The sequence below is a fragment of the Argopecten irradians genome, chromosome 10 (genome assembly GCF_041381155.1).
Source record: "Argopecten irradians isolate NY chromosome 10, Ai_NY, whole genome shotgun sequence".
Lineage (NCBI taxonomy): Eukaryota > Metazoa > Mollusca > Bivalvia > Pectinida > Pectinidae > Argopecten > Argopecten irradians.
The window spans coordinates 23,464,989-23,488,839 of record NC_091143.1 but is presented as its reverse complement, the minus strand read 5'-3'; the positions used below and the strand labels follow the sequence as shown (position 1 = coordinate 23,488,839).

At 34.1% G+C, this 23,851-nt stretch overlaps 1 protein-coding gene across 1 annotated transcript in view; it reads right to left on the bottom strand.

Moving 5' to 3' along the window:
* The window catches only part of LOC138333425 (uncharacterized), a 28,637-nt gene extending 5,030 nt beyond the window's left edge, over positions 1-23,607 (bottom strand). The window contains exons 1-17 of the mRNA XM_069281795.1: positions 23,451-23,607; positions 21,228-21,338; positions 19,131-20,140; positions 18,316-18,393; positions 17,418-17,633; positions 15,350-16,079; positions 14,544-14,663; positions 14,048-14,170; positions 12,909-12,995; positions 11,960-12,084; positions 11,117-11,212; positions 10,516-10,617; positions 9,648-9,758; positions 8,597-8,783; positions 8,274-8,414; positions 5,128-5,222; positions 36-88 (exon numbers count right to left, since the gene is read on the bottom strand). Coding sequence (XP_069137896.1) covers positions 36-88; positions 5,128-5,222; positions 8,274-8,414; positions 8,597-8,783; positions 9,648-9,758; positions 10,516-10,617; positions 11,117-11,212; positions 11,960-12,084; positions 12,909-12,995; positions 14,048-14,170; positions 14,544-14,663; positions 15,350-16,079; positions 17,418-17,633; positions 18,316-18,393; positions 19,131-20,140; positions 21,228-21,324 — 3,371 coding nt within the window. The 5' untranslated portion in view covers positions 21,325-21,338; positions 23,451-23,607. The remainder of the gene's footprint in view (positions 1-35; positions 89-5,127; positions 5,223-8,273; positions 8,415-8,596; positions 8,784-9,647; positions 9,759-10,515; positions 10,618-11,116; positions 11,213-11,959; positions 12,085-12,908; positions 12,996-14,047; positions 14,171-14,543; positions 14,664-15,349; positions 16,080-17,417; positions 17,634-18,315; positions 18,394-19,130; positions 20,141-21,227; positions 21,339-23,450) is intronic.
* Between the last annotated feature and the right edge of the window lie 244 nt (positions 23,608-23,851).

Here is a 23,851-nt window from a genome sequence, read left to right as displayed (position 1 = left end):
TAAAAGTAACAACTGATATTAATCAAAACGCTTACCTGCAGATATCAAAACATGAATGCCGGCGTATCCCACATTTATCCCAAGCAACCTTCAAAAGTTGAAAGATTTATTAGAAATGGTTATATACAGTTATAACTTGTTATATCAATTTAAGCACTTGTCTAATCTGGAAAAATATGACATTTTCTTTCTTAATTCATAGTAATTAAAACTGGGACCCTGTATAATCTGGAGACCTTGCTATACCGGCCAAAATCCAGGTTTAGATAATTGCATAGGTTGGGATACAAATATTAATTTTACACATTTTAAATTAACAATAATGCCTATTTTGCATAATTACACATTTTACCTGCACTTGCAAGTTAATATTATGACATCATCATTTAGCGAGCAATAAATATGTTGACTAATACCCTCCGCTGCACAAATTTAGTAATAACTCCATAAATAGGGGACATTGCAGAACCCTATACAGTTTACTCAACTCCCCTTTATGTCAAGGTTCTGTGTACCAAATTTTACATTTTATCAAAATCTGTTAAGTTGTTTAGGAGGAGTTCACCGGACAAAATTGCACAGACTGCAGATAGACAGATGGACAGACAGACACCTGATTCCAGTATATCCCCCTTAGCTTTTCTGGGGGAGGGAGATATATACTGGAATCAGATTGTGTGTCTGTCCATCTGTAAATTTGTAGACTGTACAACATTGTCAAGGGACATATCCATACTCATATGCAATCCCATACTCATATGAACTACATTTCCATACTCACATAAAACTACATTTCAACTACATGTCTGCCATTGTCCACTATCCGGAACAACCAGAAGAAATCATGAATCTTGAAATACCATGCAGGATCTTAAACAAGTGTTTATTTCATCTGAGATTTTATGAAACGAAATTCTAAAAATACTTTTTACATTTCTTGCAAGCCTTGGAAAGCAAAAATTAGTATTTTGAAAACCAGTTTCAATAAGATTTCATTTCAGATGATCGCAAATCTAACAGACTCACTTCTTATCACATAAAGATTTTAAACCTACATTTTATACTCACAAAAACAAATTACATGTGTTCTAGAATCCAGCATACTCACCCTTTTGTTGACGTCCCGACAAAATCCTGACATTACATACTCACATAAATTCATTATTACGTCAGGCCATGACAAACTCAATACTTATATCTACCCATTTCTAGTACTACATAAACTACATTATACTCATCAAACTGTGACATACCGGTACATAAAATATCCATATCACATAAACTCACTTGATATTGGGTGGATTTTTACTACATACTCATTTAAAGGCTTTTTCCATGAAACTGTAGTATTTTTATACTCAATATAAACTACATCAACCATATTTTATTTCCTACATTTCAAATTTCAAAATTTACATTTCCATATAAAAGATTTACTATTTAGACAAAACTAACATTTAATATCATTTTTACTTTTATTTCATTAAACATAAACTACATTTCCATAAAACATTAACTATGATTTCCAAGCTCATCAAAGTTAAAGTTATTTGATAAACAGTAAAGTCTGCCTTTGACATATACTTTTAAGGGGTTTGTTGAAATTATATTATAATGTAGATTTCAGCTTTTGACCATCTTGAACTTCTTTAAACATGCATTTTTTCCTTTAAAAAAATTGTGTTTTAGGTAATCTGACTGATAAGATTAATGCTAGCCAAAAAAGACTTTTTATTATCAGATTTATCATAAGCAAAAACAAATAGCAACAAAAATTCACTGAGAATTTAAATCCATTGTCTATAAAAAATTGTAATTAGTAAGGCATATTTCTCAGAATCAGTTTTTACATTACAAGGAAAAGATGCAGAGAACAAATTAAAACCCACTGTTTGGGCTAAAAAGAAATTAAATATAAATATTTACCTTTTTCTAAAACATAAACAAATTTCCAACTACAAATATTTTTTCTACAATAAAACTAAATTACAACACTCACATAAACACATTATACTCATACTGGTACTCAGATTGACATAATCATTTATATCACACATATACATACTACATTAATTTCATTTTACTTAAAACAATATTCATACAAATAAACTACATTTCCATCCTATATTTAAACAACATGTCCATTCATAATTAGAACATTTTCCATATTCAAAATTTCATATTCTCAACAACAAACTAATTTCAATACTCAATAAACTACATGTCATACTTTATTTCATTGAAACTTTTTCATATAAACTACATGTTCCACACTCAACAGGATATCACATAAACAACTACATTAATACATTATCCAAACGCTTAAACTACATTTCCAAAACTCATGCATATGCCGGCAAATTTCCACATCACATATCATGTCACATAAACTACATTTCCATACATCAAGATGAAACATTTGATAGTGAGGTATACTTTTTTTATTGGCTTTTCGTATTGCAAATAAGCCAATCTTCATGGAAATTCTAAAAAATCGATTTTTCTTGGGATCATTTTTTCAGATAAAAAGAAAAAGAAAAACATGACTATTTTGATGCAATTTTTCACTAAAATTGGGTCCGGACTTAATTTTAAAATAACGATATTTCGTTTGATTGTGGAAAACCCAGCTTATTTGATATAGTTATGAATTCTATATCACCTACTGAAGGTATGAACATGCTACAGGCATATTATTTATATGTTAAGGGAAGCCACAGGGAGGAAATATTATTTGTTTAAAAATCCTTAAAATCTGGATTGTTAAGTCATTTGTACATATCTTTAAACAACCCTGGAAGAAAAATTAACTCGGTGACATATGATTTTTATGCGGTTTTTGTGATCAGGGTATACCTAAAATCAAAATATCAAAAAATGAACGAAATCTATGAGAGGAAACCAGAAGGGACGGTCTACCTTAACCTATAGTAATTAAAACTGGGACCCTGTATAATCTGGAGACCTTGCTATACCGGCCAAATATATATGCTGGCCCAGTGACATCTAGTTTATACAAATTACACTGTTACATTTACTTTAGTTCACTTTAAAACTTTAATGTCTCTAAATACTCCTTTTAGAGAGAGAAAAAAATTTGAAAATCCAGGTTTAGATAATTGCAAAGGTTGGGATACAAATATTAATTTTACACATTTTAAATTAACAATAATGCCTATTTTGCATAATTACACATTTTACCTGCACTTGCAAGTTAATATTATGACATCATCATTTAGCGAGCAATAAATATGTTGACTAATACCCTCCGCTGCACAAATTTAGTAATAACTCCATAAATAGGGGACATTGCAGAACCCTATACAGTTTACTCAACTCCCCTTTATGTCAAGGTTCTGTGTACCAAATTTTACATTTTATCAAAATCTGTTAAGTTGTTTAGGAGGAGTTCACCGGACAAAATTGCACAGACTGCAGATAGACAGATGGACAGACAGACACCTGATTCCAGTATATCCCCCTTAGCTTTTCTGGGGGAGGGGGATATATACTGGAATCAGATTGTGTGTCTGTCCATCTGTAAATTTGTAGACTGTACAACATTGTCAAGGACATATCCATACTCATATGAACTACATTTCCATACTCACATAAACTACATTTCCATACTCACATAAACTACATTTCCATACTGACATAAACTACATTTCCATACTCACATAAACTACATTTTCATACTCACATAAACTACATATTACCATACTCACATAAACTACATTTTCATACTCACATAAACTACATATTACCATACTCACATATACTACATTTCCATACTGACATAAACTACATTTCCATACTCATATACACAACATTTCCATACTCACATATACTTCATTTTCATACTCACATAAACTATATTTCCATACTTACATCAACTTAATTTCTATACTCACATAAACTACATTAAACTACATGTCCATACTCACAAAAACTAGATTACCATACTCACATAAACTACATTTCCATACTTACATAAACTACATTTCCATAATAACATAAACTAAATTTCCATACTCACATAAATTACATTTCCATACTAACATAAACTTCATTTCTATACTCACATAAACTACATTAAACTACATGTCCATACCCACAAAAACTACATTACCATACTCACATAAACTACATTTTCATACTCACATAAACTACATGTCCATACTCACATAAACTACATTTCCATACTCACATAAACTACATTTCCATACTAACATCAACTTCATTTCTATACTCACATAAACTACATCAAACTACATATCCATACTCACAAAAACTACATGTCTGTACTCACATAAACTTCATTTCTATACTCACATAAACTACATTAAACTACATGTCCATACCCACAAATACTACATTTCCATACTCACATAAACTACATGTCCATACTCACAAAAACTACATATCCATACTCACATAAACTACATTTCCATACTCACATAAACTACATTTCCATACTCACATAAACTACATTTCCATACTCACATAAACTACATTTCCATACTCACATAAACTACATTTCCATACTCACATAAACTACATTTCCACACTCACATAAACTACATTTCCATACTCACATAAACTACATTTCCATACTCACATTAACTACATTTCCATACTCACATTAATTTCATTTCCATACTCACTTAAACTACATTTCCATACTCCCATAAACTACATGTCCATACTCACATTAACTACATTTCCATACTCACATAAACTACATTTCCACACTCACATAAACTACATTTCCATACTCACATAAACTACATGTCCATACTCACATTAACTACATTTCCATACTCACATTAATTTCATTTCCATACTCACATAAACTACATTTTCATACTCACATAAACTACATTTCCACACTCACATAAACTACATGTCCATACTCACATAAACTACATTTCCATACTCACATAAACTACATTTCCACACTCACATAAACTACATTTCCATACTCACATAAACTACATTTCCATACTCACATAAACTACATTTCCATACTCACATTAACTACATTTCCATACTCACATTAATTTCATTTCCATACTCACATAAACTACATGTCCATACTCACATAAACTACATGTCCATACTCACATAAACTACATTCGGCTGTAGGGCAGACAAAGTCACCACAGTGCCCACATCTGTGTCATCTAAACGAGTTTCATGTGGTACACTTCCAGGAATAACTGGAGAAAAACAGAAATGCATAGTAACGTTGTATTTAAAGCATGCATGACCATATAGACAATTTACAATTGGTGTTTTGGTTAAAAAAATGAATTCCTATTGTCTTATTAACAGCCAAGGTAATGACCTGTGTTCCATGTGTGAAGTGTGAGGTGCTTCCTTTTGTGAGACTGGGGTAGATTTGTGTTGTGTCTACTTGTAATAGCCCTTTTATATAGTGTGATATTACTGAAGTATGGCACCGAAGACACCAAACCAGCACACCCCATCTGCTTATATTGTACTGACAATGGGTGAATTAGTCGCCCCACTCCCATTTCGCTGAACACTAAACAGAAACGACCACTTTTATAGAAGTATTGCGATTGTTACGGGAATATTATGAATCTATTGATAATGCATTGGGCAGATTAGGGATATAAATTTATATATATATATAATGCTATGTAGCAAGCTAATGTAGCTTGTAATACATGTTCAAGTTTCTTGGTAATATCATTTTTCTCATGGTTTCCATGTGTAGTTACTGTAGTGAATTATAATTAAAGGCAGATGGAGAAGATGGAAATTTATCATGGCCTTGAAGTTTATTCATGAACAAGAGGCCCAAGGGCCTTAACGGTCATCTGACTATCTTGGCAATAGCTGTATAGGAAAATAATTAGATATCGTGTCATGGTAGCCATCTCCAATCTGGGATCAACCAGAGATATAACAACACTTTGACAAGATCATGTCAGTCGCATTTCATGTTTCAAGTTTCAGTTAAATTGCACTGGTAGAACTTGAGAAGAAGTTCAAATGTGTTTTCAAGATGGCATCTGTGGCAGCCATCTTGGATCATCTGTGGCAGCCATCTTGGATTTTGGATCAACATAAAATATAACAACACTTGGTCGGGACCATGTCAGGATCATTTCATGCAGGTTTCAGCTTAATCACACTGCTAGAACTTGAGAAGAAGTTCAAAATTCAAGATTTTGGAATATTTGACTCTCGTAACCTTGAAAGTAGGTCAAGGTTATTCATTTCCACAACTTTGATAGCCCTTTATCTCAGCATGCTATTGACTAAATGTGAATACCCTGGACCTTTTGGCTAATTAAAAGGTGTAGTTAAAAGATTTTAGCTTAATTGACCCCTGTGACCTTGAAAGAAAGTCAAGGTCATTCATTTTTATAACTATGGTAACCCTTCATCCCAGCATGCCACCAGCAAAATATGAGTATCCTGGACTTTTGTGTTAGTTAACAAAAATTGTTCAAAGATTTTAGCCTATTTGACCCCTGGGACCTTCCAAGTAGGTCAAGGTCATTCATTTTCACAACTTTGGTAGCCCTTCATCCCAGCATTTTATAGGCCAAATATGAGTACCCTGGATCTTTCGGTAAGTTAAAAGAAGTCGTTCAAAGATTTTAGCCTATTTGACCCCCGGTAACCTTGACAATATGTCAAGGTCATTAAGTTTCACAACTTTTGTAACTCTTCATCCCAGCATGCTACAGTCCAAATATGAGTACCCTGGACCTTTTGGTTAGTTAAAAGAAGTCGTTCAAAGATTTTAGCCTATTTGACCCCCCGTGACCTTGACAATACGTCAAGGTCATTAGTTTTCATATATTTTGTAGCCCTTCATCCCAGCATGCTACTGGCTAAATATGAGTACCCTGGACCTTTTGGTTAGTTAGAAGAAGTCGTTCAAAGATTTGAGCCTATTTGACCCCTGTGACCTTGAAAGTAGGTCAAGGTTATTTATTTTCACAACTTTGGTAGCCCTTCATCCCAGCATGCCAAAGGCCAAATATGAGTACCCTGGACCTTTCGGTTAGTTAGAAGAAGTCGTTCAAAGATTTTAGCCTATTTGACCCCCGGTGACCTTGACAATACGTCAAGGTCATTAATTTTCACAACTTTTGTAGCCCTTCATCCCAGCATGCTACAGGCTAAATATGAGTATCCTGGACCTTTTGGTTAGTTAGAAGAAGTCGTTCAAAGATCTTAGCCTATTTGACTCCTGGTGACCTTGACAGTACGTCAAGGTCACTAATTTTCACAACTTTTGTAGCCCTTCATCCCAGCATGCTACAGGCCAAATATGAGCACCCTGGACCTTTCAGTTAGTTAGAAGAAGTTGTTCAAAGATTTTAGCCTATTTGACCCCTGGTGACCTTGACAGTACGTCAAGGTCACTAATTTTCACAACTTTTGTAGCCCTTCATCCCAGCATGCTACAGGCCAAATATGAGTACCCTGGACCTTTTGGTTAGTTAGAAGAAGTCGTTCAAAGAATTTAGCCTATTTGACCCATGTGACCTTGAAAGCAGGTCAAGGTCATTTATTTTAACAACTTTGATAGCCCTTCATCCAAGTATGCTACAGGCCAAATATGAGTACTGTGGGCCTTACGGTTATTGAGAAGAAGTTGTTTGAATGAAAAGTTTACGCACGGCGGACGGCGGACGACGGACGACGACGGACGACGACGGACGGTGCATGATGACTATAGGTCATCCTGACCCTTTGGGTCAGATGACCTAAAAATACAATTCTCTTCATGATGAAGTTTCATTGATAAAGATTTGAAACAGTTGTTAGAAATATCAGGGCCATAAATAATTTCATTTAGTAATGAAAAAACCATGAACTTTCAACTACCCCATGATTACTTTACCTTATTCATGGCCATAATCATGTTCACGGCCAGAAAAAATATATATATTCATGGTCATAAAAATACTGAATTAAAATCATGGTCATGAAGCTATTGTAAAATTTCATGACCATGAAATTAAGATCATAAAATTTAATGGGCATGAAATATAAATTTTATTGATTTTTTATGATCATAATTACTTTACCTTTTTCATGGCCATTTTCATGCGGTTTGCCAATGATTTTTTCATTGCTTTTTTATAATCTAATTCATGACATTTTCATGGACTATATTCCAGTAGTGATAAATCTTTCCCAATTCCCTGAAAACCAACAGCAATTTGTTTCAACGCACTAATTTGCGAGAATGTCAATCATGAGTAATAAATTAAACCTACCTCTACGGACCCTTGATCCAACTCGGTGGGTCTCTCCTTCGTACTCTCGGCAGTCTCTTGCTGTACCTATTACCAATCGTGACATCTCTAAGGATGCAAACTCGCCATTGTTTCCACTATCCCACTGTATCAACACTCTCCCTGTGGAAACAAAGTCAATAACTGTTACTATAACGTTTCATATTTCAAACTACATTACCAAGGTCACTTTCCTCTCAGCTGATAGTTTTAAACAGATAGCTTCAATAGAAGCATATTTATTTACTCTCAACCTAAACCTATAGAAAGACATGGATGCTCTTGGAAATTAAGGAAACACTCACTGTTTGGTAAATGACCCACAATAGTGCCTGCTGTGTTGACATGCTGTATATCTTGTACCCGGTCACCCATAGGGAACTCTCTCCACAGTTGTTCTCCTGGTTCTCCTGTATGTCTCAAGAGGGAACAGATTTCTTCCTCGTTTCTTTCTTTCTCTTTTCGCTCTGCCATCATTTTTCTAATACTTTCCTGCAAGTGTTGAAGAAACAATATATCATTATTGTTATTAATTTAATGCAATGTATATAATAATAAATTTATCTTTATCAGTATATATATATCTATTAAACTACAACATGGCCATTTCAATAAAATCTAACTCTCCACACAAAATCTAAGGAGAGACTAGGCTACATAGTCATAGTTGAAGGTTTATGCTGCATAGATGCATGCAGATAATATTGATCTATACATTTCATGAAAGCAGTGGGCTTCAATTATAGTTCTTTCATAACATCTGTACAATTGTTTTATTAAAATGATGAAAGCTGTAAATCAGAGCATTGTTTGTTTAATTTATGTCCTATCAATAGCCAGGGTCATGTAAGGACGCCCCCCCCCCCTCCCTACGTTTGCAGTGTGCAGGGTGTGTGTAGTGCGAGTTGCGTGTTTTAGGAGACTGCAGTATGTTCGTGTTGTGTCTTCTTGTATAGTGAAACTGTTGCCATTTTTATAGTGCTATATCACTTAAGCATGCCACCAAAGACACCAAGTAAAACACCCCAACTGGTCACATTATACTGACAACGGGCAAACCAGTCATCCCACTCCCTGTATGCTAAGCGCTTAGCAGGAGCAAAAACTGCCACTTTTACAGACTTTGTTTTGTCTTGACCTGGGGACAGAACCCAGATCCTTCTTTACAGGGATGGGCATTCAACAAAAGGCCAAAAGTGAGGTGGTGTCAAGGGAGATGTCAGGAAGAAGAAAGTAACTTAAGAAAGAAAAGATAAGATCCTAAATCTAGTCGCCTTTTACGATCATGCAATGGAGTAGCAGGTACAATTCTAATGCCCTACCTGCAGGGTCAAAATGACATCAAGAACAACTTACCCTGTCCTCAGGATCCTCACCAGCGAATGACTTGATGATTTCTAGTTTTTCTTCGGGTGTCATAGGGCCCCACACATTATCCAGCATATCCAGTATGTTACAAGATAGTATCTGTGAAACACACGATAAAAGTTTACCATAAAGTTGACCTTGATCGGCCGAAGAAAGGTGAAGTTATAACACCTAATAAATTTTCTATTTATAATTTACAGTAACCTTGACCTTCGACATTTGGTCTGATAAGGAACCCCACGCCAGTACTTTAAGTAAGAGAAGTTTCAGTTAGCAAGACTGTTTAACATAGTGACAAAACTACCTGGAATGTTATCTGCTTTTAACAGGCCTAAAGAAAACTCAAATGTGATCGTATAGTTCTGCCAAAAATTGTAAATTAGCTAGGGGGTTTCAGGGATGCACTAAAATGTCACTTTTGAAATCCTCTGATACCATAATAACAAAATTTAAGATAAACTTCCAAATGAAATTAGAATTGTAAGGGACAAGATGAACATGGCCAATACTACATGATTGTATATAATTATATAATGCTCCATCTTTAACCTACTTGTGTTAAATGTATTTATACCTTTTACTGTTAATTAATATTATAACATGAATTATTTTTGGCTTCTTGATTTTGTGACACAGAGATAACAAAGATGTATCAAACATCATTTGTCGTTTTTTTATTTGTGGTTCCATAACCACCAAGAAAATAACAAAAAATTCTACACCACAAAAATTTTATGTTATATTAGCGGTGTAGCATGGTATTTTGAATCATGGTATATTGACAAATAACAACTTTCACTAGGGTTGAGATATCCCTGTCCACTTGCAGAACCCTGTAAGATTCTATTAATCCTACCTGTTGCCAGGCCTGTCGACCTAGCAGTTCTTCTGATTTCTCCATGATTTTCCCTCCAGTCATCCTTATTGGGGGGCCCAACCTTGTGCGAAGGTCATTCAACTAGTACACAGTAAACTCACAATTAGTCCTAACATATCTTAAAAAACATAAGCTTGAATTTTGAACCTAATACTTTAAAGCAAATGTACTCACATGCAATTTTTTTTTTATACTTTCAAAAATGTGATCAATTAAAATTTGTGTAAGTTGCTCTCCATGATTTTTTATCAACACATTTGTATAACTGTATAGACCAAAATGCTTTGTTATCATTAAGATAATATTATCAGAAATAAATATCTGTGTTCAAACTTATTTAAAAAGAACAGTTCACACTTCATTAAAATTGGACCTTAATTCCAGCACAATCCTATAAGACAGGGTTTGTATCAGCAGTCATAACACATCAGGCAAAAATCATCAACAGCACATTACCAGAGTTCCGTTTTATTGAGGAACTTTTGATCAAAAATCTAAAGTGTTTGATATGACTCGATTGAGTTGTGACATCTGCTGATACTAGACTCCTATACTATTGATAGAAAGATCAATTACTGACCTGGGGTCCATTTCCGACTGACATGACATAGACTGGTATTCCCAAAGCTTTCAGTTTCAGTGCTATTGTAATCAGCTGATTCAGCACATCATTTGTCTGCAGAATAGATATGTCTTATCAATAGCTGGGATTATTCATTCTAACTCTATCCATAATTATCTAACACTTCAAACAAACAAACAAACAAAAATTAATAGGACCAGGGACAATCATGGTCATCGGTGAGGACCATGATATATATTTACCATTTTGGCATCGTCGGTGACCCATGGTTGATTGCACTACACTATGTTACACTTATCACCCCCTGGATCTCAGAGCATCGCTTTTGCCAAGTGTTATCTGATTGGCCCCCCGACAGATTTTCCTGCCGATTTTTTAGCAAATGAGATTGGAGGTAACATATGCTTCACAGAAGCTGTACATAAACAACATTGATATCCATAAATATTCTCCTTCCAAACTGAGGAGTTCTCATTTTAAAAAAGTTATATTGATTGGTTTCTATTTATAGTGTGACATCATTTAAACAGTGCTCTGAGATCGAGCTGTCCCATGGGTGATAAGTGTAGCATAGTGTAGTGCAATCTACCGTGGGTCACCGACGATGCCATTTTGGTTGATCTTTACTAAAGAAAGTTTTGTGAATTTGGTTCAGTAGTTTTGAGAGTAGTCAAATATCATTAAAAGTTTTAATAAGATAAGCTATAAATACTGAATCAATGCTGATTCAATGCTATATTATTATGTAATTCTGATGATTCAGTAAATGTCATGAAGAGGAAATTAAGCTAAGCCTGGAATATTGATGATGAATGATGCTATACAAAAAACCGTACATACGAAGGCCAGAGCATCTGTGTCGTCTGCTTCCCCTCCAGTTGCTGTTTCATTAAACTCCAAGTCACTGATAACGATAATGCGTGGACGGATTTTCCGGCCATGTAACCAGACAGTGCCTCCTGTTCCTGTGAATTTAATAAAGAAAGAACATATATGTTTATCAATCTGTTAATAAAGGGTGAAAATACATCAATATGTTAATTAAGGTGAATATAAATACATAAATATTTTAATCAGAGATGAAGATACATCAATATTTACACTTTTCACCGTCATATGGACTCATGCTTTCTAGTATTACCTGGTATCATTATCAGTGTTTAATGTTAGTACAACACATACGATAATTCTGTTGGTACGTGAATAGCCACTTGTGTAGCAATGCAGTGGGAAATGTGGGTCATGACCCCATTTTTGGTGGGAACATTTGAATAACTCAGTCACAATCAACTGTTCAATCGAATTTGTTGACGATGACAAGAGATATTGGTATTTTAAAAAAAATATGCAACTATCACGAGAATAAAAAATATTTGCTTGCATGAAAAACTGCAAATAGAAGGAATGGGTGTTTATTTTATTGAGGTTCTGAGGGTATAATGATAATGGAGCCCATGTAAATTATGTAACCCTGGCAAAAAATTTACATGGGCTCCATTATCATTATACCCTCATAACCTCAACAATATAAAAATCTATTCCTTAAATATTTAATCAAGAGTGAAAATACATCAATACATTAATAAGGGTGAATATACATCAATATGTTTTTTTAATTATTTCTTAACCAATTATTGCATATTCATCAAAATATTTTTACAATTTTATGAAAAGAATATGAAAAAAACATCTATGAAGTTGAATGCAATACAAAATGCACATTAAATCAGTACCAGATAACTCCAGGCGAGAGATTACAAACTGTGAATGTAGACGAGTTTACAATTACCTTTTTCTGTAAACCAGACACAGGTACAAAGAAGCAGACCCAGGGCTAGGGGAGATCGTCCGGCAGCTACAGGGAAGTTTGGCGAATCTGTAAGAAACACCAAATCATATACAACATGAATTAACCAATAAGTCTATGGCAGAATATTTTAAGTTTCTTTCCTGGTTTCTTAATAAACATAAAACAACTAAAGAGTTTTGACAAGGAGAATTATATATTTAAACCTGCACTATCTGTTCACGAAATAGAACATACATCTAATAGGTCTACATACAAATTTTCATTAAGCTCTGTGCATATTTACTCACATCTAATAGGTCTACATACAAATTTTCATTAAGCTCTGTGCATATTTACTCAAGTCATTACGTTCATAACATTCAATATATGTAATTGCAAAGGGAAATAACTCTGTAAGTTATTATCTAATCATGTCGATTTTTTAACTTGTCCAAGATAATTCCAATTTTATAGCCTGAATACAAAGTTTCATGAAGCTGAGTGCATATTTATTCAAAGTTATCATATTCACAAGGTCCAGTAGTAATTATTAGTGCATAGGGCAATAACTCCGTAAATTACAGTTGAATAAAGCTGATTTCCAAACTCGTCTGAGATCTTTCCCATATTAGTCTACATACAAAGTTTCATTTAGCTCGGTTTAAATTTACCAGTTTAAAGTTATCGTGTTCACAAGACAATGTTAACAGACGACGCATGACAAAAGACTATCTTATAGGTCAACATGACCTATGGTCAGGTGACCTAAAACTTAGTAAAAGAAATACAAAATATGACATTGACCTTTGAAATGACCTTGACCTTGACTTAAACATACCAGGCAGGTAAGATTTTAAAAAATTGTCAACTTTTCTGCATTATCCTTGCTTCATAGTATTAACAAATGTTCACCATGCCAAAATGCTAATCTTGAACTTTGATATTTTTAACAGTATTCTTAGACTAATATGTTTTGTATTTTGTGAACAAATTAAATAAATTTCAAGTTAATTGGCCAGTTAATTTATTGAAAAATTCAAACAAGTATAGCTTGACAAACTGACCAATAGATTTAAGCTGTCTCTGATAGGCATGGCTGTAATGAAGAGTTTAGATATCACTGGTACTTGATAAGTTACCTAATGTTTCCTGTACAGCACCCAGGTCTCTGGAAGGATATAACAGTACTTTGGAAGTGTGACCAAAGACTGCTATACCGAAGGTCTCCGACATCTGGCATCCAAAGTGCTTACTCCCTGCCACTGTGTTAACAAGAAAAACATATCATGGCACTTTATACCATTAATAAATGATGTCAATGGATGGCCGGATTGACCGACAGGTTACTATATATAGGGCACCTGAATCTTGATGCCAGGCCCTAACAGAGTACAACTAGTCTTGTTTCCATAAATATAAAATGATTTGTATTTTTGTTAAACTGGTGTATACTATGTTATTTTTGCGAATTCACAGGAAATTGCTAATGTCGTGAAAAATTGATCCCCAAAATATTGAGAAAATTTAAAACTGTTAAAACTGGCCATATGGTATTTTAAAACAATGTGGTAGACCCATTTGGTTATAATCCACCCAAAATAAAGGAAAAGGGGATAACTGTCAGGATAAGCTCACCTTCCAGAATACTTTTGACCTTGCTTTTCATTTCGTCTATCTTGCCAGGCTGCTGCATGCTATTGGATAGGTCTAGAAGGAACATGGTACTGGGATCTGAGTGTTGTACTCCGTCTAAACCTAATAATGAAACAAGAGGCCAAGGGGGCCTGTATCGCTCACCTGGTTTGTAATGCCAAGTAATGTTCTGAATACAGGTTCTAAATTCCCTATTGGGCCCCGCCCCTCCTGCCTCCGGGGGGGTCAGAGCAAAAATTTATACAAGTTCTGTTCCCCTTCCCCCAAGGATGTTTGTGGCCAAATTTGGTTACAATCCATGTAGAACTCTAGGACAAGTAGCGATTTATAGGATTTACCTCTATTACCCCTATTGGGCCCCGCCCCTCCTGCCCCTGGGGGGTCAGAGCCAAAATTTATACAAGTTCTGTTCCCCTTCCCCCAAGAATGTTTATCGCCAAATTTGGTCACAATCCATGCGGAACTCTATGACTAGTAGCGATTTAAATTAAATGTTGACGGACGGACGGACGACGGACGGACGGACGACGCACCATGACATAATAAAAAGGATTATTTATCTGTATAAATAATTGTTTATCAGGATCCAAGTGTTGTACTCCACCTAACCCTATTGATAAAATAAATAATTATTTATCAGTCACCATAAAGGCTAAGTTATCTACAGAGTCAAATACTTAGGTTTATTCTGTCAATATACGGTACTTACAAGCTTTATTTCCACCATCCCATATCACTGTTAGGAGAATTAAAACACAGATTTTTCTTCTTAATTTTTCATTAATTACCTTTCAAAGCCGCATACAAGCATTTTTGTCCATTGTCTCCAAGGTTAACATTCCAAGATTGCACATATGGTCTGTGTCTCTCACTGAAAGCCTGTTCACCAGTGTATCCTCCCATAGCACCACCAGAGTCTGAGGCACCTTCAGGTACTGTCCGCACACCAGGCAGATTACTGTTAAAGTCTAAATCTTCATCAGATTCATCACTCTCATCTTCATTTTCATTATTTTCCTCATCACTGAAAGAATTAGCTTCAATAATTACTTCTGTATCAGATTCAGGGGTACGACTGTTCTGTTGCACCTCTTCTCTGGGAGCGTGCCCAGTAGGGATGCCATTTTGTTGAAGGTCACTTGGATTGGCATTGTCTTGTTCAAGGTCACCAACATCAGTGTCAACTCTTTCATCAAAGAACCCCGATGGAAGACCAGAAGATAGCCTTTTATCCATAATCATTTCCTTCACCTCCCATGCGGACTGTCCTAAATTCCCGTTGGCACTCTTTGGCGGTCCAGAGTTATCCTCATCATTTCCCCCTTCTGGAGAAACTCGACCAGATTTATCCAAAGCCTTGATAGAGTTACCTCCCCATTTCTTACTCCTATCATTACGATAGGGCTTGTCATAAGGCAAGGGTCGACTAGTTTTGCTGTGGTTTACCTGGGTGTTTTCAACCTGAGAGAAGTCCAGTAGATTGACACCTTTTCCATCATTTAATCCAGCTACTGCTAGCTGCAATATAAAAGTTTGTGATTTTGTTGAAACAAAATAATTAAGGAAACACAGTAACTGTTAGTTGTTGATTTCTCCATTTGATATTTTTATCAAAATCTCTTAGGTAATAAACATGTGGTTTTTCAGTCAAATAATAGTAAGTGGCATTTATAATATATATACGTAGGTGACAGGTTTAGCAGCCAACTAGTGAAAAATCACAACCCAGAAAAAGTCACAGAAACCAGAAAAAATGTTTTTTTATGAATTCATGCAACACTGTTATAGATATTGCGTTTTGGAGACAAAACGATTGCAGTTTCTAAAATCGCACCGAAAATAAAATGATTGGAACTGTAATTTCAGCGATTTCTCCAAGTGTAAAGATGATAAACAATGTCTGATAGATTATTTTACAATATTCTGTCTTATATATACAACTGTTCTCACGAACTACACGCACATTTCACCTTCAGCCAAACAAAACCATATCCAGGTGCTGTTTTTGCGCAAAAAATTGCATGGTTTTTCTTCAATAGAATTTTAAATAAATGAGGGCAGTAACCATCTCATGCACGTTTAGAAACTGCAATCACTTTGTCACCAAAATGCAATATTTATAAAAGTGTTGCATGAATCCATAGAAGAGACACGAGTAATTTATAAAAAAAATCATGGTTGATACGTGAAACAGAGTTTTCGAATCCATGTTTGCTTCGCATCCCAATTTAAACTTTCGCATATCAACACACATTAGACTCCCTGATACTGGAACTCTTGCCCTTTTTATTACAAGTGCTACCTCAAGCCTGACGCCGAAGACCCCAAACAAGTACAACCCACCCAGATACATTATATACTGACTAGGCTCACTCTATGGATAGTATTTTGGGCATTTTGCTAATGGTCAACACAATCGAATTCAAGATGCACTTGAAGTGCTTTAGAAACAGTTTTCATTCCAATTATTACACTGAAAAAATAATGGCCTGGCAATGGCATTGATAAATAGGGAGGGTTCAGAATATGTGGAGGAGTATGTTACTTTCAAAGTTTACTTTTAGCAATTAAAAACATTCAAACTACCAGTTTTATATACTATGGTGTCTTGGCCAGGGGAGAGAACCCTGAGTCTTCCTTACAGGGGCGAGCGAGACCATAAAAGAGGTGGAGTTCAGGAGATATAATGAAGACGAAAGTATAAAGTTTGGAAGATGAGAAAAGATGAGATCCTGGATTTGACTATGTCGGTTTGTAATGTCAACAGTCGGAGTTCGAATCGTTATGTCTGAGTTATGTAGGTTTCTGACAACACCATAAGGAATGTCTGATCTCAGTAGGTTTATAATCACTTACAAGCAGTATTAGCTGTTTAGAATCGGTCTGCACATCGTAGTAATGGTATTTGTTGAAGAAGTAAATGGACATATCTGATTGCAGGCTGACATACACTTCTTTCAGGCCAAGAAGAGCTTTACTTTGGCCAGAAATGACAGCTTCCATTAACAGTTCAAGGTACTTCCTGGATCTGGCTGTAACATCTGGTTCATCAAGGCCACATGCACAACACTCCTGTAAAGATAGAAATATTTCTAAAATCACTTCTACTCATCAACCCTGAAATAGATTTAAATATATCCTTAGTGAAAGTATATCAATATTTTGCAATTTATTAACATTATGTGTTATATTATTAAAAGTATTTTTATTGGCCATGTTTAATATTCTGATAGGAACAATCAAATAAAGTGATAAATTATGTGTATATAGGAGATCTAACTCAAGGAAAAATGCAATGAAAAATACATATTACCAGACTACTTGGTATTCACTATTCACTGGTATTTGCTAACTACACTTTAAATTTGATTCAATGAACTACAAAAGTAAGTTCTACATGGAAATAAATCAAAAGATGAAATGAAGCCTGTAAGCCTAAAATGTATTAAAAAATTGCAGTATTAAATATCTCGCCCTGCTTTAACTTTTTCTATACTGTACTGGGTTCCAGACTGGAAGTCATTATACGTATACAATGCAAGGTTCCTTCCCGGACATTTGTGCAATATGGAGGTGATTGGGTGCAGTAGATCGTGAGTTCGAGGCCCGGATAGGGAACGAGTCAATAAATTGTGATACTTTGTTAAATTGTGTTTCTTTGATATTTAGATAGCTATAGTCTTACAGCAAAGGCAATAAAACATCGGCCTTTAAGGCACTTCATTTCAATGACTACAAATATATATAAACTTACCAGTTCCTGTTCACTACCAAGTATAGGGTAGTCTTCTCTTTTCATAAATCTTGAAGTTTCAACATTTCTCAAATTCCTCTGATTAAAGTGAAAAAAAAAATACATACAAAAATTGATCTGATAACAGATGTTTCATTCAACTTTCTTTCACATGTGCACTCAAAATTACAGTTACAGTAAGCCATATGACAAAATAATTGTTTGGTCCCTTACACTACTGCCTGTAGATTTACCTTAAAAAACCCTAAACAGATGTAAATAAATGGCTAAATCTAGTTTACGAAATCAATAACAGTAAACAGAGAATCTTACTTATTATATGACAAGTAACTTGATTGTATGCAATATGAAAATTATTAATTATATGTAACAAGTTCAACAATGATATGCCTTGATGAGCCTTCTGGCAAGTGGATTATCAAAAGTTGAATAAATTTTATATTACATTATGTAATGTAACAAAATCAAAAGTTTTGTCTATAATACCACAAATACTAGTTATGTGATAAATAAAATCTTATTGGCTATGTCATAATCAATAAGATTTTATTTATCACATAACTAGTATTTATGGTAATACAGACAAAACTTTTGATTTTGTTTCTGTATAAGGGTTGCAAAATCATGCTTTAATATTTGATGTTTCTATCGAGACAATAGTGCGATGTGATATTATAATTTTGATTATGACGTCATTATTACCTAGCTGTGACATTACAAGAGAGTTAATTATTACATGATTGTGTACATTATGATATTTATAACATGGCTGTATGACATTACAGTAACTGTGTAATTACAAATAAATAAACTACCTTTTCTAACGATTCTTCCGCTAAACGCACAGACTTGGATGTTGGCACTTTGCCCTCAATGTCCTCAGTAGATTTAGAAATATGTGTATCTGTCGTCCTCCTTTGTGGTCTTGAACTTCTCTTTGACTTGGCCGGTGAGGATTGTTTTAATGCTGTCTCTAAGTCCTTGCCCAAGTCCCCATCACATGGAACGTATTCCTGTGTAGGTGACTTTCCCTCACAAGAAATTACAAATCTTTCTTTTGAGAAGTGGTCTGCATCAAATTTGTCATTAGATTTTTCTGTGCCTCTAGATTTCTTCGTGCTTTTCGATTTTTCATTGTCACTAGATTTATCTGTGCCTCTAGATTTTTCTGTAAGTGCACTGATTTCATCAGGTGATTTATCCTCATTTAACAAACCCTGGATCACCAGGTCATCTAATGATAACGTATCACATTCCTTCATTCCATCCAACACCACATTTTCTGCATTAGAAAGTTTCTCAATTCCCCTGGAAACAGATTCCTTCAGTCTATCTGGTCCCCGACCACTACCAAAAGGCATTATTTCCTGACTTGATGAGCCCTGATTGGTGTCTTCTGACATATCATGTAAAGTTGGAACAGATTGAAATCCCGGAAACTTACTTTTAGTTGCATTTTTTGGCCTCCAGAATTGGCTATTAAATGGGGTTGTACACGTTTTCACCGTTTCCTCATAGTCTTCTTTGTCTTTAAAGATCACTTCAAACTGCAGCTGGTTTCGTGTAAGGTCAAGCTTATTAAAATGGATATCGCGGTCCAGGAGATGTCTAGTATAGTCCTCTAGAACATCTGAAGACTCAATCAGATCTTGCAGTAATTTTTCTGTCAAGCCCTTGCTGACATAGTGTGTAAATGTACGTGGGTTGTTTGCGTTCCGATTACCTTTTGTACTTGTGTTACTTTCTAGGCCATACTTCTCCATTTCTCCGTTACATGAGTACTCATCTTTGAATTTTATAATAAAGCTATGCCTTGGGAAAATCTCTGAAATGACAAGGAAAACAAAACAACTTTAATGTGATGCAGTGGTTCTAGCATACTCATTTTCTAAGGAGGAAATAAATGAGCAGGATTGAATTGAATTAGATTGTCATGATTAACCAGTAGATATGTATAAAGAGCTACAATAACAGGATGATATTTATACTTACATTTTATCACAATGCTAAAGGGTAATAATGACAATTAACACCTTCAGACTCATGGGTTTAATAAACTTTAAATTATAACCACGTTGTTGACATATATATGGCATGCCAACAAAACCATTTTACTTTATACACAGTACAGTGCCGAGCCAAAATGATCCCCACTGTTATTTTACTCTACATTTATGAATTCCATCCATTTTTCTCTTCAAGATTTCCTGCAGATCTCATATATTGATGGATTATAACCAAATTTTGTATAATTGCAGAAAACTGTCTACACTGTCAGCTCATAATATTTGCATATTAAATTTTCTGATGTTTCTTTTTCGATTTTTTTTTTTTTAATTTGTGCCCTGCTTAAACTTTATGACACCAATTCCTTTTTTCGTTCTTACCAGAAAGGTGATAAAAAACTTTGCATTCTATAGTGAATAAGACAAGATTTTCTTTAAAAATGTATATTATGAGCTGAAAGAGTATGATAAACCTGTACTTGCATCTTTATAATGTTTGCTTCAAAATTGCTTATTTTAAAGCTCCATCTTTCCTTATATATATATTTATATAATCCTTGTTGTTTGTGTTGTTGCCTTATCAGCGTCATCATTAAATATCCCTTTAAGCAGTGGTAGCTGCGAAAGCGTTAGGGAAGGCAGATTTTTTAAAAATATTTATTATTTTTATTATTTTTAGATACGTATATATATTACGGTAATGAAAAAACAAGTCGATCAAGATCAAGACACTTTAAATTTTTTTTTTTTATTTAATACATTTTCATCTCATCATCTCTTCATGACTTGATCAAGACATTTTTTTTTAAATTATCTTATCTAATACATTTTCATCTCATCATCTCTTCATGACTTGATCAAGACATTTTTTTTTAAATTATCTTATCTAATACATTTTCATCTCACCATCTCTTCTGCCTAGAAGATTCACTTTGATTCGCCTCAAAACAGGCGTTCCATTGTCTTTGATGATGACAACAGTATGAAGCTGTGGAGAACTCATTATTCATGTATTATCTGAAAAATATAAAAGGTGTTTTTTTTCATTAATTAATCAATTTACATTTACCAGGCCCTAATTTCTCGAAACATTTAAAAAGCACCAACTCAAGGTCAAATCTATTTTTTTTTCTTTTGTAAAATTATGTTTTATTTCAGGCTGTTTTTAAAAGACAGTTTCGAGAAATCATGGGTCAGGTAATTAATTAAGATATGATCATAATACATGTCAATCATATGTTTACTTTTTTTTCAATATTCCAGGCTCTTGATTAATACAAAACAATATTTTAAATAGTGTATACTTATCTGAAGCCTTTTTTAAAATCCTGTCAAGCATAAAATCTATCTTAATTAATTCTGGCTGTCTTGATCATATTTAAACAATTATTAATTTCATCTGGTTAGTTAAAATCCTATTAACTTGTTTTTATATCTTTACTGAAAATATCTAAATCATTCAAGCTTACATGTACCTTTTTATTTCTATTTCAGTATCATAGAAAAAAAATGGATTCAGACATCAATGTACAATTAATATACAATTATATACATACAAATGTAGTAAATATTGTAAGTTTTTGTCATCCTTTAGCTAACTGACATACATAAATGTAGCATTATATATATAAATATTGTTTCTCCTAATCAAACTAGATCTCAATTATTAAGTTTGATTCCTGTAAGCATATCGAGATATATCACTGATGTAACTACATATTTTGTAATGAAAATACATTGTAAATCAATTATTCTCTGAAACATCATGTTACACAAAATGGCACACTTTTTGCTAATAATGCTCCCGTTTCAATTCACTTTGGAAATTTTCTTTTAGCTGTTGCTATAATTATTCCTTGATCTTCAAGAAATATTGAAATGGCGATATTTCTGCATGACCATAACTAGCAGGATTGTTTTACCGCCACAAACTTGAGATAATATCTGAAATCAAGTGTTATGGCAAATATTGCCTTGTGTGATAAATATAGTTTTCCTTTATTTGCTAAAAATTCTGGTTTAAAAAGTGGGGAAATGGTACAAACTATGTCTAGAATACAAATTTTCTCCATAAAGTTGTAAGTTATTTGGTAGTTTCTAATTCAGAGCTGTATTCTTCTGTCAAATTTCTAGTGTTTAAATTGTCATCTACGATAATGTACACATGCAAAATCAAACAAATGTGAATAGCACTTAAAATTCCAAGAGTTACTTCCCTTATGTCATTTATAGTTTGTTTATCACATAAGTTAGGCAAGTGATACCAAAAAGATGAAATTATATACCTGTGATTGAATACATTGATTTTAACGTAAATTATTCTAAAAACTAATATGGAGAAAAGCGTTCAATGAAATTAATTGTTGACTTTTGTATTGCAGTTTTAAAATAAACCCGATCTGGGTACCCGCATTCAGTCAGGGCCTTTTACTAAAACAAGGAACGACGGAACGACAAAACAAAGGAACATACTAAAATACCAAAGGCAGAATGAAAGTACATACTAATTTGCAGATGAAAACGGAGCATTATAGAAGAAAAATGAGATAAAGATCAATATTTTATTTACTTCTTATTTTTTTTCAAATTTGCAATCTCTGCATAGAACCTTCTTTCTTTTTTAACGTTAGCTTCGCTATAATCCCAATGCACTGTGGGTGGAAATCGTGATCGCATCCGTCACACACAACGTACAATGTCTGCGATCCGACACCATTCTGGGTAACCGTTACCCATTTGAGTAACAGTTACCAGTATCAACTTCAACAAGTGACAAGTTTACATGTTAAGAGACTTCGTGATTTAGCCTGCGAGGTTTTAAAATAGTAAACAAGATCTCAATTAAACAATCCTCTTTTTATAATTTCAGACACTTTAGACAAAAAAAGCAGACATCAAAATAACTAACAAGGTTAAGTATGGTCATACATTTGTAAATCATTTTCTTTTGAGGCCGCTTTGGTGTGGAACAGCTAGCCTTCCAAATCACCAGTCTATGTTTATTACTTTTGTTTTTCGCCATAATACTGTTTGTTTAGCCCACAAGAGCCAATATTAATTGTAAGAAATATGCGACTTTAAATAAAATTTATGGTCTTGTATTGTGACATTTGCTATCAAGTGACTTACAATCAACAGCTTTGATCCATTTGCATCATTCAACACGGTGATTTCTATCAAATGACGGCGTTTTCGTGATATTATCAGGCATGAAAACATCATCTAGCTGTAGCTGTGTGACTTATCAAAATGCACACAAAATGGCGTCCATTCCGGAAGGAAAATATCGAAACTGAAAGAAGATAACTGTTAAAGGCAATATTCTCGAATTTTCGTTGTTTTCGAATGGAAAAATAAGTATCATTTTGTGAGAATCTTACAAAGAATATAAAGGGAACAAATCTAATGTAAAGTGTATGATAAAAAAACTAGATCCACTAAAATTTATTTAACCTAAGTTTATAGATACGGACTTTATTAACGGGGTATATTATTTTCAAGGGGACCGCCATGGAGAGGTTGGTAAATGC